Source organism: Hypomesus transpacificus, chromosome 15 (assembly GCF_021917145.1).
Source record: "Hypomesus transpacificus isolate Combined female chromosome 15, fHypTra1, whole genome shotgun sequence".
NCBI classification, from domain to species: Eukaryota; Metazoa; Chordata; class Actinopteri; order Osmeriformes; family Osmeridae; genus Hypomesus; species Hypomesus transpacificus.
Window position 1 is genome coordinate 5,231,517 of NC_061074.1, and position 19,993 is coordinate 5,251,509.

At 47.0% G+C, this 19,993-nt stretch overlaps 1 protein-coding gene across 2 annotated transcripts in view; it reads right to left on the minus strand.

Moving 5' to 3' along the window:
- Positions 1-2,417: 2,417 nt before the first annotated feature.
- Positions 2,418-19,993, minus strand: part of LOC124478114 (BCAS3 microtubule associated cell migration factor-like) — a 62,244-nt gene continuing 44,668 nt past the window's right edge. For both annotated transcript variants that reach the window (XM_047036254.1, XM_047036253.1), the window contains exons 15-16: positions 16,701-17,001; positions 2,418-4,159 (exon numbers count right to left, since the gene is read on the minus strand). In XM_047036254.1, coding sequence (XP_046892210.1) covers positions 4,005-4,159; positions 16,701-17,001 — 456 coding nt within the window. In that variant the 3' untranslated portion in view covers positions 2,418-4,004. The remainder of the gene's footprint in view (positions 4,160-16,700; positions 17,002-19,993) is intronic.

The window sequence follows — 19,993 nt, forward strand, 5'->3', positions numbered from 1 at the left end:
GGACCAAGGTTACTCAAGAGAACCAAAATACTGAGGAGGACAAAATCCTCTTAGCCTAGGTGGCCAAATCTACGCCCAGACTGTATATACTGTAGGCCTGACCTTGTTGTCCAATGTTGAACTTTGGAAAATTCCCCTCAGACGGTAAAGCTCCTATACACAATGTGTAAGGCCCAGCGTGATAAGGGCTTATTGTTGTTGCATTACCACTGGCCTCTTGGCTCCACTGGCTCTGGAGGTGGGGGGTGGGGGCACAGCTTGTGTACTCTACCCTCCTGTGAGGCACTTAACCTGCAGGGCCTTCACTGGTGTCCAGCTGGGTAAATGGATGAATGCCAATGAGACACAAATGGATAAAGTGTGCGTGTGTGGATGGAGAGGAGGAACAAGGCCCTGGTTTACAATGTGTCCTCATTTTACTGAGTTTGCCGGGTGTGGGTAGTCTACAGAGACATTTTCAAGTCACACAGACAAACAGTTAAAGACACCAGAGAACTAAATAATTGATGTTACTGTTGATCTCTAATTATTACTTCAGTAAAATACAGTTAAATAAAAAGGTCAACTTGGGTTCATATCCTTACAGAAAAATATCAGATAAAAACAACACAATGATCCCATGACAGTTTGCATCCTGAAACCATCAGAAAGCTTTGCATGCAAACACATAATAAACGTCTGCATTAAAACCAATTCCTCAATATTTTCCTCTAAACACTCCCACGTTGATACCACACAGTAGGGCTAAGAATCAAAGCCGGGAGTGGGTAGGCGAAAGAGGATCGAGAGCGCAAAAGGAGTACAAGGGCACCGACCCCACTCCCGCCTAGTAATCGTTCACACATTCATCTCTTAACCCGTCGGCCCTAATAGCTGCTACGACAGGGCCATTAAAGAGGGGGGTTGGGGGGTAGATGATTTGTGCAAATGGTTTAGCTAGCGCATAACATTTTCCATACAAGGAGATGGGGGGGATTCGCGCAAGCTAACCCAAGGGCTCTTAAAGCGCATTTCCGTCCTTGTCTCATTAGAGCTCTATGAGACAATGGGCTGGCAGGCGGCTGGTTCCGACACACAGTATTACAGTAATCTGCCGGCCCATCTGTAAGGGGTCAGGCCGGGTCTTTCTATCTCTCTCCCTGTTGCTATCTTGGCTGGCATTAAGCCTGGGGATACCGTCAGCAGGGATTCGGCTGAGGGTGAAATCCGGTCAAAATTATCTCACTTTCATTTGATGCCTTTTCTATTGTCGTTTTGGATTTGGACACGTGTCTGAGGGATCTGAGTGTGTGTGTCACAGCTTTAGCAACAGCGAGCAACACACACACACACACAGCCCACAGAGCAGCCATGTCAGGGTCCCAAGTCACATGTCATAGACATCCATGAAGTCAAAACCCGGTTCTGACAGGTTACACTGACCACATTTCCTCCTCATTTCCTCTCCAACTGCCAAGAACTGGCACTCAGGACCAGGCCTGGGCAAAAGATGTCTGACAGGAAACTCTAGGTCATCTCAAGGTCACTTCCTCCTACACCCTTTCTGTCAGTGCTGTGGCGTCCATGCACACCACTCCCTACCAGGAGAGTGACTTTGAGGACTAGCAGTGCTTGGCTACAACCCGGCGTCTCCACTCCCTAGGCTTGCCCTCGTTGGTGCAGGTTATCTAGTGGATGCTGTGGATCACAGGGCTATATCCATCCCGCCGGAACCAACATGAAGATATTTTTTGTCCGAGTCAGTCTCATATCGCTTGTTCTGAAGCCAGAAGTGTGTGGAGACAGCCAACACTGTTGGCAAGTTGCGTCCGCTCGGAGTACAAGGGCCAGTGTGAATGAGGTGTAATGATATGTTCAAACCCCACCCAGGATGGAACAGTAGTGTTGGGGGCTTCCTCGAGAAAAACTCAAGAGGATTAAGACATTGTGTGTGTGTGCGTACGTGTGTGTGTGTAGACAGACGGCCCAGGAGAGAATGTAGGTTAAGCAGCTGGTGTGCTCCTATGTTGCCCTGCCAACAGGGATCTGCTCATACAGGTGTAAATACAGATGCTGGACGCTTCCCTCAAACACACACACACACACACACACTCCACCGGCTGCACAGACAGACAGATGGTGCCTGTGTGCTTCTGCGCAAAGGCGTATGATATCACCCCCCAGTCCGGGGGGCCCAACCTGCAGTGTGTGTGGAAAGTGTGTATGTGTGTGTGTGTAGGGTGAGTGGTGCCTGTGCAGCTGTGTGCATGCAGGGGGTCTGGAGCAGGGTAGGAGCCGGCCGCCCAGATGCACGTCCTGATGCATTAGCTCTGATGCCAGTCTCTCCTGAAGCGGACACACGGACCGAGATCCAGGGCGGGCTCAAACCATCCCCCCCCCCCCCCCCCCCCCCCCCCACACCCCTCCATAATCCCGGTTGACAATCAGGGTTTACCATGAACCCGTCTTCAACATGAAACCACTGGAGCGGTGGGAGGTGGCATTGTACCTGGGCGCAAAACTTGATTGAACTGTATTGACAACATATCTATCCATAACCAGGCAAACGTATCAAGATTGACCACCTGTCTCACATCATGAACTGTCTGTAATCAAGTTCACCTGTCAGCATTCTGCCAGTCACTACAGCACCCTTCTACAGCTGATGATGGAGCTGGGCTTTTCCCCCACGGCACCCTGACAGCATGTTTCATGGGAGAAGTGTTTATCCTTCCACTTGTATCGAAGCAGGATGGTTGTACAGGCTCTTAGATCTTCCAGCACATTTGGGCAGTAATGTACTAACAGCGAAAGAATGCTATTTGAGGGAGATTAGAAAATGGCTTAGAATGTTCTATTAATTAATCCCAAACATTTGCATCAAACATTATGTTTGTACAGTACGTGCCCTGGGCAATAAAAATGAATTGATGGGGTAAAGTAAACAAGAGTGGCTGTCAAGATTGTGCTTGTCTGTTCTAAAGAGACTTTCTGAGACAAAGCTACTGTGTTTAACTCATTGAAAAGGTGAGGACAAGCGTTTAAAGACACGTCTTTCAAAGTATTGTACAAACCTGTCAGCTCAGTAACCCTCACTGCTGGAGAGCTGGTTTTAATTACAAATGGATCAATATGCAAAACGACATCATGTAAAATACCCTGTAATGGTGACTCTAATGATCTTGACTTTGGCTTGAATGTTGCATGCAAATATACAGTCTCCAGACACTATCATCCTTTTTAGAAGATCAGTTATCATTGGAAAATCCCAGCAACTTGGTTATAATTACAGCATTTCCCATTCAAACTGGACAGGAAAATGACATTTAAATCGAAATATTAAAATCTGGCCATATTTCTGATGCCACCTGTATGTAAATGTTTTTTTTTGCAAGGAGCTCATCGTTGCTAGGGTGACTCACTGGACCTTAAAAATACACGGTTTCAGGGCGTCACAAACATTATTGTGAAGAGGCGGCTGAAAGGAGAGAGAGTGCGTCAGTTCATCAGGGGTTGGGTGACAGAGTGTCTGCTCCTTCGCACACGCGACAACCAACCACAATGTGCATGGCGCACTGTGCTCTCCTTTCCCCATCACGTTCAGGACGCAGGCGGCCATGAGAGACATGTTTTGGTCTCATCGTTACAGCCTCATGACCGGCTCATTATTCAAAACAGATCCTCGTATAGGAGAGTCTGATGAGCCAGTGTCCCTCTGCAAACAAACAAGTCTGTGCTATATCACTGTTTGCCCCATGCTAAGAATGAACATGGGGGGGAAAGAACAAATCATGTCAAAAACGAAGATTTGGTTTGAAGCAGCAGGTGATTGAAGGAGACTTCCTTGTTCTGTGTAATCGTGTGCTCCCAGTTCATATGCCCATAAACAACCTTTAACTTGACATAAGGTAACACTGGCTAGCAGAGGGTAAGAAAAATAGTTATACGTCGTCCAGGTGGACTAAATGCCACAGTAGGATGTCACCAGTGTGGATGTTGGGCCACTGTTGTGGGTAGGAGGAGACTCACCCGGTCCGCTTGGTAATGGTGCCCAGGGTCATGGGCTGCTTGATCTGTGCCAGAGGGAGCACCATGGTGAGGCTGGGGAGAGGGGAAAGACGAGGGTTGCCCATGTTGTTGTTGGTGAAGTTGTTGAACGACTCCTGGCTGGTAAGTTTGACTGCAAAGATAGTCAGAGAGAGAGAGAGGGAGAGAGAGAGAAACCAATATCTACATTAGAAATATGCATTTAAAAAACATATATTGCTTTCATTTAGGCCTATGCCAAGTGTGATTGTGAAAGCTTTCAGTAGCCCTAAACCAATTCTCTCTCATTTGTTTAACATCAGATTCTTGGGGTCAGGGAGTGAAGTCCAACCCAAACATAACCATCCTACACTCCTCCATGTCACACAAACACACAAAAGGTCCGAGACCTTCCCTCCAGCCGTGGGCCTGATTGGAGGTAACTAGCTCAAGATGCTGTGTTATAAAGCCCACTACAGCCCAGCAGTCTGTTAATCAAGGCCAATCAACAGCCTCTTTCCACTACCTTTAGAGTCAACCCCCACTCCAAAACCCCCCCACACACACACCTGATCATACCAAACACATCTCATCTCACATCCCCCAAGGGCCGGAGCCAAACACAATCAAGCCAAGTCAAAGGGCTCCTAGGAAGCCTAATGGCCTTAAAAAAGAGATCAGAGAAAGAGAAAGAAAGAGAGAGAGAGAGAGAGAGAGAGAGAGAGAGAGGGGGGGGGGGGGGAGGGAGAAGCAGGGGGGGAGGGAGAAGCAGGGGGGGGAGGAGAGAGAGAGCTAACAGTTGCAAATAATGAGTGCCAAGATTGTGTGGCCTAATGCCTACTATAACGAACCCATGCAGACTCTATGCTACAGGCATACATGATGTTGAGGCAGACGTTAATGCAGGCTGGGCTGTATCATAACAGGGTTGCGCTTTGAAAAACACAATACATTCTAATAGGCATCTCTGCTTACCCATTTGAGGACCTACAGAAGCTTTAAGGACCTAGAATAACAGAAGAGGTCATGCTCAACCTCTCTCATACCCGAGAGGAAACACTAGTCGTACATAGAATCTATGAGACATTTGAACTCCAGGGCCTTAAACATGTTTTCTGTATTAGTGAAGGCCCAACGTTGGCAAGGATGAGATCCATGCACTGTTTTAAACATCTGTCTGGTAACGAAAAACATTTTAGATTTTTACGGCCCATATGATAAGTAGACAGTTGTTAACAACAGAGCACTGTGGGTCACCTGAGGTAAAGACTGAAACACTATGTATGTTGCAACGTATTAAACTAGCCATTTAATAACATTTGAAACCAGCCATGTACTCTCAAACAGTACACTTTAGGGCAAATAGGATTGGTAAAATAGCATTTTCCATAAGCATCTTTAATACAATAAGCACTACTACCTATATGCTCAAGATCATTGTCTACATCCTTGTACAAATCCAAGTGCAAAAACTTGTGCATGTAGTACAACACAACCTTCACGTCCAACCTCGTCGTGCAGACTTTGTTCATTTTCTTTTTGTTGGATTAAGACAGCCATTAAGCATGAACGTGAAGGAGATCGGGAGGTAAAAACAGTCTGAAAGAAAAGAAAAACCTCAAAAATGTACAATGAAAAGGAGATTGGGTTGTGATTATTGGGTGTGTGGTTGTGTGCGTGTCTGCGTAATCAAAGCGGAAGGCAGGCAGAGTTGGGAGGGGGGGCTGAGACTATGGAGATGGGGTTTTAGATCATTAACCCGTTTCTCAGTGTTTCATTAGCTCTGCCAAAACGTCCGCTTTGTGCCTTGCCGAAGAGCCGGCGTTCACAGCTCCCGACCCACAATGCCGCTTGGGGGCCCTTCTGAGACCGAATGTTACACAAACCACTCTGGCCTTCTCTTTCTCTCTGTCCAACAAACATGAGTCTCCCGGGCAGCTCTTGAGGGCCCTTCACATTTCAAAAGAGCTACACCCCCCCAGTGCAGCCACCCTTTTGTTCAGAGGAGCAGGCAGCAAAGAAAAGGAATTTGAACAGGAAGCAGCCTGAAAAGCCATAATGGTGCTTCAACAGGGGCCTAAAACGCAAGGAGAGAGGAGGAAGAAAAATCTTAATGAATTTAGCATCCTTTTCCAAAAGGACACTTCACCTTCATTTGCTCCGTCCACAGAGCATGGCTTAACCCCCTCGCCCCCCCCCCCCCCCGGCCCCCACCCTCCTACCAAGAGTGGCGTTGACCGAGCGGGAACAGGTGTTGTTGACGCCGGGCCGGGAGCGATGACGGACGTGGCCTTCATACCGGCCTGTCACTCGGGGAGCAGGGGTGCCATCCTTCAGAGCGCGGGCCAGTGAGAACAGGCATGACTGGAAAAGTGGCAAAGAACACGCGCGGAGAAGAAGATATCTAAACGTCTGGGATTCAGATGGATGGAGGGAGACGAACAGAATGCAGGAAAATAAATCGGGCAAGCTGGTGGGCGAGGCAGACAGAGAGAGGCAGACAGAGAGAGCCCCAGAAACAGAGAGAGCGAAGGAGAGAGAGGCAGAGAGAAAGACATAGAATCCAAACACAAGCGAGGGAGGAAAAATAGAGAGCGAGCGATAGAAGAAGAGGAGCGTCTGGCCGACAGATAGCTCGCTAGCGTCGGGCCCTGATTTGATTAATGACTAGGGCGTGATGTGTCTGAGCACTGATACATGACAGCCCCATGGAAAGAAGATCCATCAATGCAAATCCGGCCCTGGTCCGTCGTCTAGGGCCTCAGGTCTCGCCAAGAGGTCACACCGTCACCTGACCCCCACTTTTACTCTCTCGCTCCATCCCTCCCTCCTTCCCTCTCTCCCTCTGGCTCAGCATTATTTGCATCTTCTCCTCGCAGCATGTCTTTCTCTCTCACGCTTGTCTTTCTGTCTCTGTCTATTGCCAGTCCCCGTCATGGATATCTTGCGTTTTTCTCGCTCCCGAGTCGTCCGATTTGCATTCAATACAAGAGCTCCACTGGAAGGAGGAGGGGGGGGGGGGGGGGGGGGGGGGGGGGGGGGGGAGAGAGAACGTAAGAGATGTCGAATTTGCAGCTGTTGACAAACATTTTCATGTGGTATTTGATTAATGTGTGTGAGTGTTTTCTTGCTTGTGTGCTCTGTCTGCTTCCGTCTGTGAGAGAAGCGGGGAGGAGAGAGAGGCCTGCTGGCTGAGACAGGTTTAAAGGGTGAAACGCTGAGTGATGGCTGGGGAATTAGAGCAGACCTTGAGACGGTCAGACGGTGCTGCAGCTGCCAGAGACCAGCATACAGGAGGAGAGAGAGAGGGGGGGGGAGGGGGGTCAAAGTCTTTGGTCAGCAGGGGAATACTTTGATATATACGGTTTCATCTGTCTTTTTTTTGCTTGTCCAAGTTTCCCAGACATGTTATAGTAAAGAGAAGAGGGAAGACAGGAGGGAAGAGGGAGGGGGGGGCATGGGGATTAAGGTGAAGGAGAGAGAGGAGGAATGAGAGGAGTGTGAGGTGGACAAGAGAGAGGAGAGAGAGAGAGAGAGAGAGAGAGAGAGAGAGAGAGAGAGAGAGAGAGAGAGAGAGAGAGAGAGAGAGAGAGAGAGAGAGAGACAGTGTTGGAGAGAGGATTAAAACAATAGGTAATCTGCTGGGCAAAGGAGAAAGAGCGCTGTCTTGTCAAGGCCCACAATTCCCCAAACTCTCATTATTAAAACACTCACTTTAAGGAGGAGAGAGAAAGAGAGAGAACGAGCAAAGAGGAGAAAGGGAGGTGCCTGCTGGAAGTGCCGGACGGAGGAGGAAGGCCCGGGGATTCCCCATGGACAAAGTGAAAACAAATTAAAGGAACCCTTATAAAACACAGATGCTGCACAGAAAATAAACTTCACAAGATTTACTGTTTTCCTAAGAAATCGGAAGACATTTGTGGAAAAGCCATCAGCCCGAGCGACTCCCAGGTAGCGTCACAATCCAGGTCAAGGCTTCTCCTGATGCCAGTTTTTCTTCCCTTTCTCCCCCTTTTGGGTCTTACAGTATCTGCTCTGCTATTTTCAGTCAGTGAGCCGGGGTCAGGCCAGCCTGTGTGAAAATGGCCGCTGGCCAATCTCTTTTCCCGAAACACAAGTGAATGGGAGGCTTTATTTTTTAAGAGACCCAGAATTGGGAAACACTTTCAAAGTTTGCAGTCAACGTTGTTGGCCGTGTGAGCCTTTGCAGAAAAAGCTGGCACTCATTTTTTGCCGAGTCAATCTGATCGACAATACAAAATGCACGAGGCCCAACAACACAAGTGCATGCTCAAACATACCCACACTGAAATTAGATCCCAGAGTTTACAGCACGTCAGTATTTACAACGCCTCATCAGACAGAGTGAGCTGGCGACTGGGGGGGGACGACACACATCTTCAGTGGGTCGGATGACACGGATACACAAACCATATGTGAGACTGAGCTGCCTGTGAGGGTTGGGCTCTGGTCTGTGAGGGGGTGGGCTCTGGTCTGTGAGGGGGTGGGCTCTGGTCTGTGAGGGGGTGGGCTCTGGTCTGTGAGGGGGTGGGCTCTGGTCTGTGAGGGGGTGGGCTCTGGTCTGTGAGGGGGTGGGCTCTGGTCTGTGAGGGGGTGGGCTCTGGTCTGTGAGGGGGTGGGCAGCTAGTAACCTCCCAGCCGTGGGGGGGGGGGGGGGGTATTTGAGGGGAAAACAGGCGAGGAAGAAAATGGCAGACAGAGTGATTGGCATAAGGTCCTGAACAGAGAGAAAGAGACAGCGAGAGAGATTGAGAGAGAGAGACCGAAACGAGTCCAGGGACAGAAACGGACTGAGACGGAAGGAGAGAGCCGGAGAGAAGCCCAGTGGAAGGGAGAGGGAGCGAGAGGGAGCCTCCAGTCTATCTGCAGGACTGATCAATGGGGTTGCTCAGCATGTGGCTCTGATAAGGGGCCTGTAATCTGATCATGTCAATGTACTTAAGAGCTAAGTGGGGGCCAGGGTCTCCTGCTCCCCCCCGTCTGTGGATCAGCAGCAACATCACAAAACATCTAGTATTCTCTTGACATCACCGGCCACGGGGGCTGAAGAGCCGCTAGCTAACATCTGAGCCTTTACAATCAAAGCCTGCCAAGCAGTGTTTTAATTATGTGTGTTTTAGTAAGTACGCATTCAAGTGTAAGTGGCCTAGTACAGTGAAACATGAATGCTAGTGCTTCAGGTACAGATGCTAGTATGTACAACAGTATACGTTAGGTATTCAAGTAGTAGAGAAGGGCACCGCATGCTCCGAGTTACTACGAGTTAGAGTACTCCACAGGAAATTTGTAACAGCATACAGTAACTATGTATGTGTTGAGGACATTTAGCAAGCTGCCTCTCACGTCATGTCACTTCCTCCACATGGCTTCAAATTCAAATGTTCTCTGTGACCCAGTCATTTTACTAAACCAGAGTTGAGCAACAGTGTCGGGACAGACAGGAGTCTGTGAGGAATATTAGAAATGGTTACTGTATGTGTGTTTGCTTACAGGAGACAACAAGATGTGTGTGTGTGTGTGTGTTTGTCCATGTGATTGTAAACAGAGCGGTCCACCCTACCCGGATGCCACTCCCACGCCCCCCACGCCAGATAGACGGAAGAGTCCCCCCCCCCCCCCCGGAAAGGAGTGGGAACGAGTGCATGGTCTGTGTCTGATGCTACAACATGACCCCGGAGCTAGACAGAAAGGAAGCAAGCAAGACTACACTCTGGGAGAGGGAAAGGGAGGTGTGTGTGTGTATGTGTGTATGTGTGTGTGTGTGTGTGTGTGTGTGTGTGTGTGTGTGTGTGTGTGTGGTGGTGGGGGGGGTAATGCATGTATTATTTTTATGAGGCATTGGGGAAGGGGGGGGGGGGGGGTATGTTTGGAATGTTGCATACGGAAGAGGAGTAGGAGCAAATTCGGTCTGAAATTAACCATGCAGTCATTTAAAACAACATATTTTACGCCTGGCATAAAACACTTCACACTAGGCTTTCATATTCACACACACATCACCATAATGCATATGTGCTTCACTACTGACAATGTGACAACACGAGGAAAAAGAGGAACTGACCACGCATAACATATTTTTACATTACATGTTTTATTGCTTTAAAATGAAAAGAGGCACTGAGTGCTAGTGAATCTCCAGGTATTATAGAGTGTTCTGTGTGAAATAAAATAACACCTTACTTGCATTGTAGCAAACCCACCATTTTTTTTTTTTAAGCAACTGGCTAGGAGTGTTTCCTTTAATAAGTTACCAGTGTTAAGAGCCACATCTGAAACATCTCGCAAATCTATCAAACATCAAAGTACTCCGTTCCCGTTTCAAACACACCACTTCTCAACAACAGACCCTCTGGCTCTGGGTTTTGTGCATTTTTTTTAATAAAATATTTTGGATCTAAAGATGATATGGTAATCGTTTTTGTGATTATCATTCAACTACAACAGTGGGAACATTTAAAGAACTGGTAGCGACCACAAGCTCAATTTGATCTAAACTTCATTGACCCGATTCAGCAAGCTCCCAAATCAAAATAAACGACATGTCAAATATCCCTAAAAGACAATGTATTTAAATACTTGGAAATATCAACGCCACCTCAAAGGTCGCCATGTAAATATCTATGTCGTGTTAATATAATGCCCTGACCACAGTCTGAGTATATAAATACACATTCAGCAGGACATGTAAATATATAGTACCTTTGTACATCCACGTTAAGTTCATACAAGGAAAGTACAAACTTCCACTCAACCGCAAATGTTATGAATAATCTACTGTAGGTACAGGTAACACAATAATGTCTTTTTTTTTATTGAACATAAAATGAACATGAGCGTGTGTGGTGGTGTGGTGACTCCTGGTCCTTCAGGGACTCGGGTCGTGAGAAGTGTCAAAAATGTGTTTCTTCATCATGGGGGGAAAAGGGGGGGAAAGAAATGTTTGAGCAAAACCTACGCTGCCCAGTAAAGAAACGTCAGCTTAGTGTATGAGCTCCGAGGAAAAGGAGGAAGACTAAATACTAATCAAGGATTGCAGCTTCTATGTACGCACCAGAGCTGGTATGAAACACAAAAAGCTTTGAATAGCCTAAATGATGTGCATTTACTGTACTCTTTGTAAACTTACGAATACAAAGAGCAAGACAATAACTTACAAACGATGAAAGCACAAAGTAATGATGACATGTAGTAGTTTGGGCTTTTTCCTTTGAGTTCCACACCAGTACTACTGGAAGGCTGGAGTTTCAAGATGAAAGTTTTTCTGTTTTATTGTCATATTCACATTTTTACATTTCAATAACCATGACTGACTTTGTAAACTGCTAGTAACAAGGCGTTTAGTGGTTCTGGCAAAATATTAAGCAACTAATAAGAATGTTACACAAATGTGGGTTGACAGTCTACCACTGCCACAGATTCATATTCCCCCTTACAAATGTGCATGAGGGTTTGCTGAAAAACCCAACAAGTACAGGGAAGGCTAATTCTTAGAGTAAACTGCTGGTTCTTTTGCTGTGTGGTTTTTCTCCAACTTCCTTACTGACTCAAAAGGAGGCAATAATCTGACTACCACAAAGAAAAAATAAAATACTGCTCAGTCTGCCACACATGCAGTCATACGGTGGCTAAAGTGAAAAAATAAATCTAAAAACTTCCACAGGCTTCAATAAAAAATCTGATTATACCAAAATACTGAAAGTACCAATTGAATAAATTGAAATACAATATTTAATGTCCTGCACTTTTCTAAATAATCTTGATTTTGTTAATGTTGTCTCAACTCATCAATTTTGTGTACAGGAACATCTCAAAATAATAAATTATTTTCCATTAGTTAACATTTTTATTATATTAGCATGTTTTATGTATGCTTTAACAATAAACCAAGTGTGCTCTGTTTGTTGAAATTAATTTTTTACATCTGTGGCAACAAAACATCATGACGAAGAACATCTTAGTTCAATAATGTAATGTTTTTATTCATGTGTATTTCCAAGAGAACACCTGAGTAAATGCCACAGTGCTAGTCCTAAAATATTAGCTTGTGGTCAAATCCATAGCACCATTTTAAAACATAAATACAGCCTCTTAAAAATACTAGTGAAGCGGGACCCGAGTCTTTTTGGTCCATTCATAAAAAGGGCAGGAGAAATTACCAAGCCCTCCCAGCCCCGCTCTCTGTTATGTTAGATTTGTATCGAGGCAAAACTTTGTAGCAGAAGTCAAGCTTTACAAGTCTTTTCCTCTCTCCCTCAATGGAGCGGAATAGGGCTTGACTGGCACTCGAGAACTGAGGCTTGCTTGCAGCCAAGAGAAATACTGGGAACACAGCGCCACACTGAGGCTGTCACTGAGATCTTGAGCATGTGGAGGTTTTCTATAGGAAACGGTGTTAAACAACTAAATACAACAAGAAAAGTATAACAACATCTACACTGTAGCATGATGAGGAGTGCAACACTTTTTATTTATTCAGCTGCTCTCAATTAATATAAATCACATTAAGATCCCACTCAGGGTCTAGCTGGCTTTGCTTTTTGCTTTCCAGTAAACCACAAACAAATCTGCCAAGAGGGACAAGAAAACGACAGCACAGATGGCAGAAGACCAAAAATCCATTTACAATATTGCCACCATCGGTGTATCAATTAACCAGATTTTATGTCAAACATCTGAACACGGCTAAGGGTCACGTGTGTGTGTGTGTGTGTCTCACCAGAGTACGTGTCCAGGTATTTATTGAGTCTGTATGCGTTTCAAGAACGCATGGAGGCCATCTGAGATGAGAGACAACGAGCACGTGTGGCACTGCTCCACAACATCAGATCTGTCCCTGTTTTAGCACAACCAGGCCCCTCCTGGAAGTCCCACACTCCCACAGCCAGCCTCTCTCTGGCACAGTCGATGGGACAGACGTCTCACTGGATCCAACGGGAGAATTTCCAAAGGCTAATGCCACATGGCCTCAACAGAGAGCAAAAAGTCCTATTAATCCCCTAGATAACAAATGACCCAACTGAAATAAAACTACAGTTTTTCATAGGTAGTGGGATATACTGTAGGTTTGGATAAGGTTCGAACCTAAACTATTCAATGAACTAACTAAATCCTATGGATTTAGTTTAGTTAGTCCTTTTTGTAATACAATTTATGTTGATCTGATTGACCTGTATGGGGATTGATCAGTGATGCTTACTCTAGGTTCAAAGACACCCAATCAGAACTCCACATCTATTTACGTCACAGCACACAAAATAAGTGAGCCTTTAAAAAGCGCTAATTTTAGGAGCGACTCGGACAAGCCCAGGGGTCGAGAGGTCAGGTCGTAAACACGTGTCACGGCTCGCTGCCGTGACGTTATGAGGTCATGGTAAAACCCTCGGCCACAAGACGGTGACGGATAGAAAGGGGCGTGTGGGGGGGATTAAAAGAGGTTGAAAACCCAAACAAGCGTCTTGTTGGCTCTAATGGTACAGAGGAAGTATCTCTTTATCAACAGCGAATTAACAGTTTCCTGTCACACCTTGTTTTTCCCCCCCTCAACCCCGGCCTGTGAACATGCGCCCGAATCCAGATGGCTTTGTACCGACCACCAAAGCTTTTGTATGCTGAGTAGAGAAATCTGTTCACTGACGAATAGCTGTGTTGATGTTGCTGGGTTGAATGTATGACCCCACTTGGACACAAGAACAAGCTGTTTCATACACGCACACATAAGAAAACAAGGTCACACACACACACACAAGCAAAATGCTTTGATCTTTTTCTCTCCTCACTTATTTTTCCTTCCCCATCCTTTCTTCCATCATCTTTCTCCTGTCCTCCTACTAGAGGAGTATGCTGAAAGAGCAACAACAGGAATGTAGGTCTAGCAGTCTAGACACATTTTGGACAGAATAGCATCAGACAGTGAGAGCAGACCAGTTGAGTCCAGTCCATACCAGTCCAGATGGCTACCCAGTCCAGTCCTGTCGAATCCAGTTCAGTTTCTACCAGTCGAGTCAAGTCCTTTACCGTACAGAGAGTCAGCTGTTTGCATCTGAAATCCTTGACTCTGTCTGTGATTTACCAACACCTCCTCAGGCTACCTTTGTGTTCCGTACAAGGTCCTACAGTATCTCCTGCACAGCAGGTGGACCTCAGAATGGCACCCATCCCATTTAGAACAATGTACTTAAAGAGATATGAATGCCTGGAGGAACTTTTGGAAATACTGTATATTACATTTTGGGGTCATCAACTCTAATGATAATGCGCTGATCCAGAAACTCTGTAACCTAAATAGCAACATTCCATATTTAAACAGAGTGAGAAAAGAGTCCCAATTGTAGCTTCTATTTTTAACCCTCCTGACTGGCAGCTTTTGAAGGATGTGTACTTTTCCGAGTTCCTTCCCTAAAATCAACGTGTTGTCCTAGGCGACAATCACAGGGCAGCTGTTGTGGCTACGTCGCAGTGCCTGAGACGCCTCACCCCAATCCATCAGGAGAACAGGCCTTCGCTCACGGGCCAACATTCACGCCCTCCTAGCAAAAACAGGCGGAAAGCAAACACAAAGCAAATTGTGATCATCTGAGTTCAGTACACAAAAACGGGATAAATGATCTGTTTTCATCGTTCGTTGAGGGAGGTCTACAATTATAGAAACTGTGTTGTGAAAGGAAGACAACAGGATGCTGTTGTGCCAACTTATTCCCAAATCAAGTCACTAATCTGACATGTTGTGTCAAGCTGTAGCCATTTGTTAAGCGCTGTAGCACAGAAACCTCAACCACCACCTTCCCCCTCCTGTTTGATTGACTATAGGTATTGTTTGCAGTAATACACATGGCTCACATTAACACCAAAAATGACCTCAGTTCTCAGGGCACCAAACCTGTCAACAATTTATTTACATAGGGTAGATGTTGAACACTGTCGTACAGAAATGAGATTCCTGAATAAGTAACAAACCAATTCAATTCAACACTGCGGGAGCTCAGTAGGTCTGGACTTCTGACAGTACAAGACTAAAAGGTGGCTGTGTTTTAGAGAGAACAATCAATCATATTGAGTGTGTGAAAGATGCTACAGCCAATAATGAGCCAACTGACTTATTCAGTCTGGGAAGTTTTAGCTCGTTTTGTTAATTTAGACCAAACTGTCTGAATTAAAACTAAAGATTGACTTTTGAACAAGGATAAGAAGAGTAAAACAGCAGGTTTAACACCCCTTTAGCGGAAAGAAAACACAATGAGTTTCCCCATCCCATGACTGCAGCACCATAATTAAAATGCCTACTTCCTAATTCCCTAAGGTAGACCCCCCAATTATTGGTTTAAACTATCAAAGACCAGAAAACCAAAGCCAATTGATATTCCAGAAATGTTCAAGTATTAAAACCAATTCAACTCACCCTAAAATCCTCACTTTTATTTTTTTAACTGTAATAATTTCACTGTCAGTTTCCCTGTGGCCTACCCTGCATTTGCACACACATACACACATTCATAAACACACACACACACAGACTAATTGTTGACAGGTGGCCCTAAAGCCCTCCTTTGAAAAGAAAGTGTGATTTACGAGCTAGCCCCTTCTGACCGGGACTTTCATCGCTAATGCTACCAGAGCCCCTCTCTCTCTCTCTCTCTCTCTCTCTCTCTCTCTCTCTCTCTCTCTCTCTCTCTGTCTCTCTCTCTGTCTCTCTCTCTGTCTCTCTCTCTGTCTCTCTCTCTGTCTCTCTCTCTCCACCACTTTCTCGAGCTCCCTGTCATTTTGTTGCCATATTTCTCTCTTTCTCCCTTTCCCTCCTCGGCTCCTTCTCCCCTTCCAGGAAGCAGCACAGAGCATTCCCGGGGCCTGATGTCAGCCTCTGGGTCTGACTGCATGGCTGATCCAGTGCTCGGGGACCGAACAGTAGTCATTAATAAACAGTGAGCAGGGAGGAGGGGGGAAAGGCCACACAAACCGAGGGTGAGGGTGAGAAGGGCCAGGGGAAGGGGTCTCGGCCTGGTGAGACACTGAAGGGCAGGAAGGGGAGGAAGAGAAGGCGCCGTGGCAGCAGAGCCAGAGAGCAGGGGACAGGGGAGATGGATGAGTGTGGGGGGACATGACAGTGAGGGGTGGGGGGGTTCTCTTAGACTAACTCAGAGGTTACGGTACATGAGCAGACTCACCCCTGACACTGGTAGCCGTCTGAACTCTTATCTGAAGTCATAGACTCAACACACACACACACAGTACACAAACAGAGACACACGTCGCAAAAACACACATGAACACACACATACACACTCCATTTGAGAGTCCATGTACACACTTAACACTGAGTGAGTTTGCTAAGGCGTAGGTGGATGTGTTTGTGTGAATGGGGGTCATCGTGCTGATGCATGGGGATGTGTGTGTGTGTGTGTGTGTGGTACCAGCCAGGCCAGGTGACTAGGACACACATCTCTTTGGCAGCCAAGGGTGGTGTTTGACAAACATGGGCCAAGGCTGTGACAGCCAGGCCGCTGTCCCCAGGCACAAGGTCTACTTGGGTGACTGAACTTTGTCACCCTGTAAGGGAACTGAAGCTGTGGCTGCTAGGCCTTACGGGTGAAGGGGGAGATGGAGATGGTAAAAGAGGGGGGTGGGAGTGAATATTACAAATGTTTCTGCAGTGTGTGTGTGTGTGTGTGTGTGGTTCTCACCATGTAGCGGGGACCCCGAGGGGCTGCTGGAGAGCCCAGGGATGGGGCTGCAGCGGCCCCCGACCCCGCCTCCGCCTAGTCCTCCTCCCGCCCCCGCCTGCTTGCTGCTCAGCTCCTGCTCCATCTCCTCCAGGCCGGCGCTCTTCTGGAAGCGCGACATGCGGTTGACCACCCGCGGCGACATGTGTGTGCGGGCGCAGGGCCCCCCGCCGTAGGGGTTGATGGGGAAGACGTGAGAGGTGCCGCGTAGCGTGCTGATCACTACCCAACGGCTGTCCTGGCTGAAGCACATGTCCTGGACCTGGGAGGGAGAGGAGGAACCCCAAAAATCAAGAAAACATTTAACTTCACATTTACACATTTAGCCTCAAACGGGCAACCAAGCTTGAATGTGAGCAGCTAGGAGCGCTGCTGTTGACAGGCTGAAGAAGGCCTGACTCATTCCTGGAACTGGGATTGTTAATCTCAGTAGCGGAAAAAGGTACACAGCGACACACTTTTGTGGTGTTGGTCTATTTGTTTTGTCTGGGATTAGGAGGCCTTGGAGTTCAACAACCCCAAACACAACCAAGGTGGCACCAGAACCTCATATGTCATGTAAGGTCAGGTAGTACCACATGGGAGGTGAAAAGTATCAAGGTCAGCTAGAGACGACCACACACATGCCACTTACAAGATCCCTGGAAGATGCAAAAAAGAAGCAACACAGGGATTTCCCACTGAGTCATCCGTGGTTGGGCACACTTGGAGGGCAACAGGGTGCCTGGAAAACCCCCTGAGGGGTCCTGGAACCTCCAGGGCAACTTGGTCCTATTAATGTTAAAAAAAAGGTGTGATTGTCTGAGCGGGTCTAGAGGATAAAGTAAGGTATTCAAGAGTGTGTTCTTGTATTTGTAGTATGTTTGTAGGATTCAATGAAGTCATCTGAAATATACTAGTTAAGTTGTCAAATGGATGGTGTGTGTGTGTGTGTGTGCGTGCGTGTGTATGTGTGTTAGGGGGAGGGTTGGAGGCGGTTAGGAGTAGGGGGAGGACAGAAGGAGCCACTGTGACAGCTGCCCTCACAGGTTGAACTGCAGGGAGAGGGGTCAGTTATAACATAAAGCATGGGTTATTATGGACTGTTTTTTGTCAATGAACAACTAACATGATGGTTTCTTGACTCACAAGTGGTGTCAAAATGCTTGGAAACCGTGTTACTGCATAGGTACAGTTATGATGGGTTGTGGAACTCATTTGAATTCCCTAACTTAAAAGCTTAACTCGAGCCCAATGTAACCGTAACTCAGAATTGACGATCGAAATTAAGGAAATAGGTTTCGGGGGGAGTGTCTGAGTCGAACAATCCCAGACACCACATCTTGAAGCGAGAGGTTCAAATTCCCCTCCCATTTCAGACTGAGACGGCCTCGCGGTGCGTCTGCAGCTCTGGCCCCACTTCAGGAGATAACATCACCCTGAGCATCTCAGACACGCAGTTGATACCAGCAAAGAAACCCAGGCTGAGAGACAGAGAGAGAGAGAGAGAGAGAGAGAGAGAGAGAGAGAGAGAGAGAGAGAGAGAGAGAGAGAGAGACAGAGACAGAGACAGAGACAGAGACAGAGACAGAGACAGAGACAGAGACAGAGACAGAGACAGAGACAGAGACAGAGACAGAGACAGAGACAGAGACAGAGACAGAGACAGAGACAGAGAGAGAGAGAGAGAGAGAGAGAAAGAGAGAGAGAGAGAGACAGAGAGAGAGAGAGAGAGAGAGAGAGAGAGAGAGAGAGAAACAGGGAAAGAGAGTGCAGCGCAATTCAAAGAGTGGTTGAGTGAGGAGAAGAGGTCTGCATAGAGAATGAATGGAGTCACTATCATCTTAATAGCCCTGTTTGATGGGGGTGCATATTATGAGATGTCTGCCTCCTCTTTAGTCAGTCAGCTATGTGTACCTGATGGCCTCCTTTATCTCCAGTGAGGTTGGGATGGGCCATAATTGTGCAGTACAATAACATTTAATGGGCGATCCTTTCGCATTCCAGTGGGCGGGTAACTTTACCTGACCTCTGTTTAAAGGTGGTTTAAAGCCTATTTGGAGCAGGATGGATAGATGGAGGGATGGATGGATGGAGGGATGGATGGATGGAGAGATACTGAAAGTCTGAGAAGTCAGATACACAAACCAGAGGCATTTTGGTTTGAGTGGTCTGACTAACAATGTGGGCATCACGGCACCTATAAAGGTGTGTGTGTGTCTATTGTTGTGGAGTTGATGGTTTTTAGAGATTAGATATCTTAAAGGCAGCAGACTGCCTTTACTGGTTTATTGGGACAGTTTGCCACGTAATTGCAAACAGACAACACACAGGTCTCAGAAGCAATCACTAACACAAAACAGGTACACACAAAGGTGTCACGCACACGCACACACCAGACAGCAACCCAGATGACCGCTCCCTTGCGTCTCCAGGTCAGACAGCAGACAAGGTGGAGGTGATGTCAGACACATCATGCTTCAGGTGTTCAAAGTGTCTCTCGTCTTTATCAGGAACACTGATTAGGCTGATTACGGCGTCCGTTCACCGAGCAAGAACTCCAACTGGAATGGCAGGAATGCTCTAGAAGGATGAGTGGAAGACGGAAAGAATGACAGCAAGTGATGAACAGATAACTCAAACGAGATGAATAGTGGAGAGAGTGAGAGATGAGGAAAGAGACTAAAATAGTGAGCGTAAGGAGACACCTATCCACTGAAGAAAAGAAGAAAAGGAAAAAAAGAAAGGGGAAAAAAAGAGACAGGCAGAAACACCATGACCTTTACTGTCATCAAACTCCGGTTCACACTCTGGTTCCTAACGGCACCGCGTCCTCTACAGTACGAGGAAAACCACATCAGAGCTCTGTTTACCCCGGCCGGCCACGGGTCATCGGTAGCAAGCGATGTTCAGTGAGTCGGAGCGAGCCGGAGAGCTGAGGGGAGATAAGGGGCTGTGCCGGCCCACCTAGCCAGCGAACTTTATCACTCTCCAGTGTGTTTGTTCTGCTGTAAAGGTGATAACCCCGGGGGCCTCTGTGCGTCTGTACTCTGATGGTTGTGCTGTGTGTACACCCCCCCCCCTCACACACACATACACACAGAGACACACACACCCTCCCAGGATCAAAGCCTGAGAGGTTGGGCGGGCAGCAGGTCTTCTGTTAGGGGGGGTGACTTATTAACTACCAAGGGTAGGTGGTTGATCTGAAAGGCTGATTTGAAGGCTGTGCGTGTGTGTGTGTGCGTGTGTGTGTGCGTGTGTGTAGTCGATAT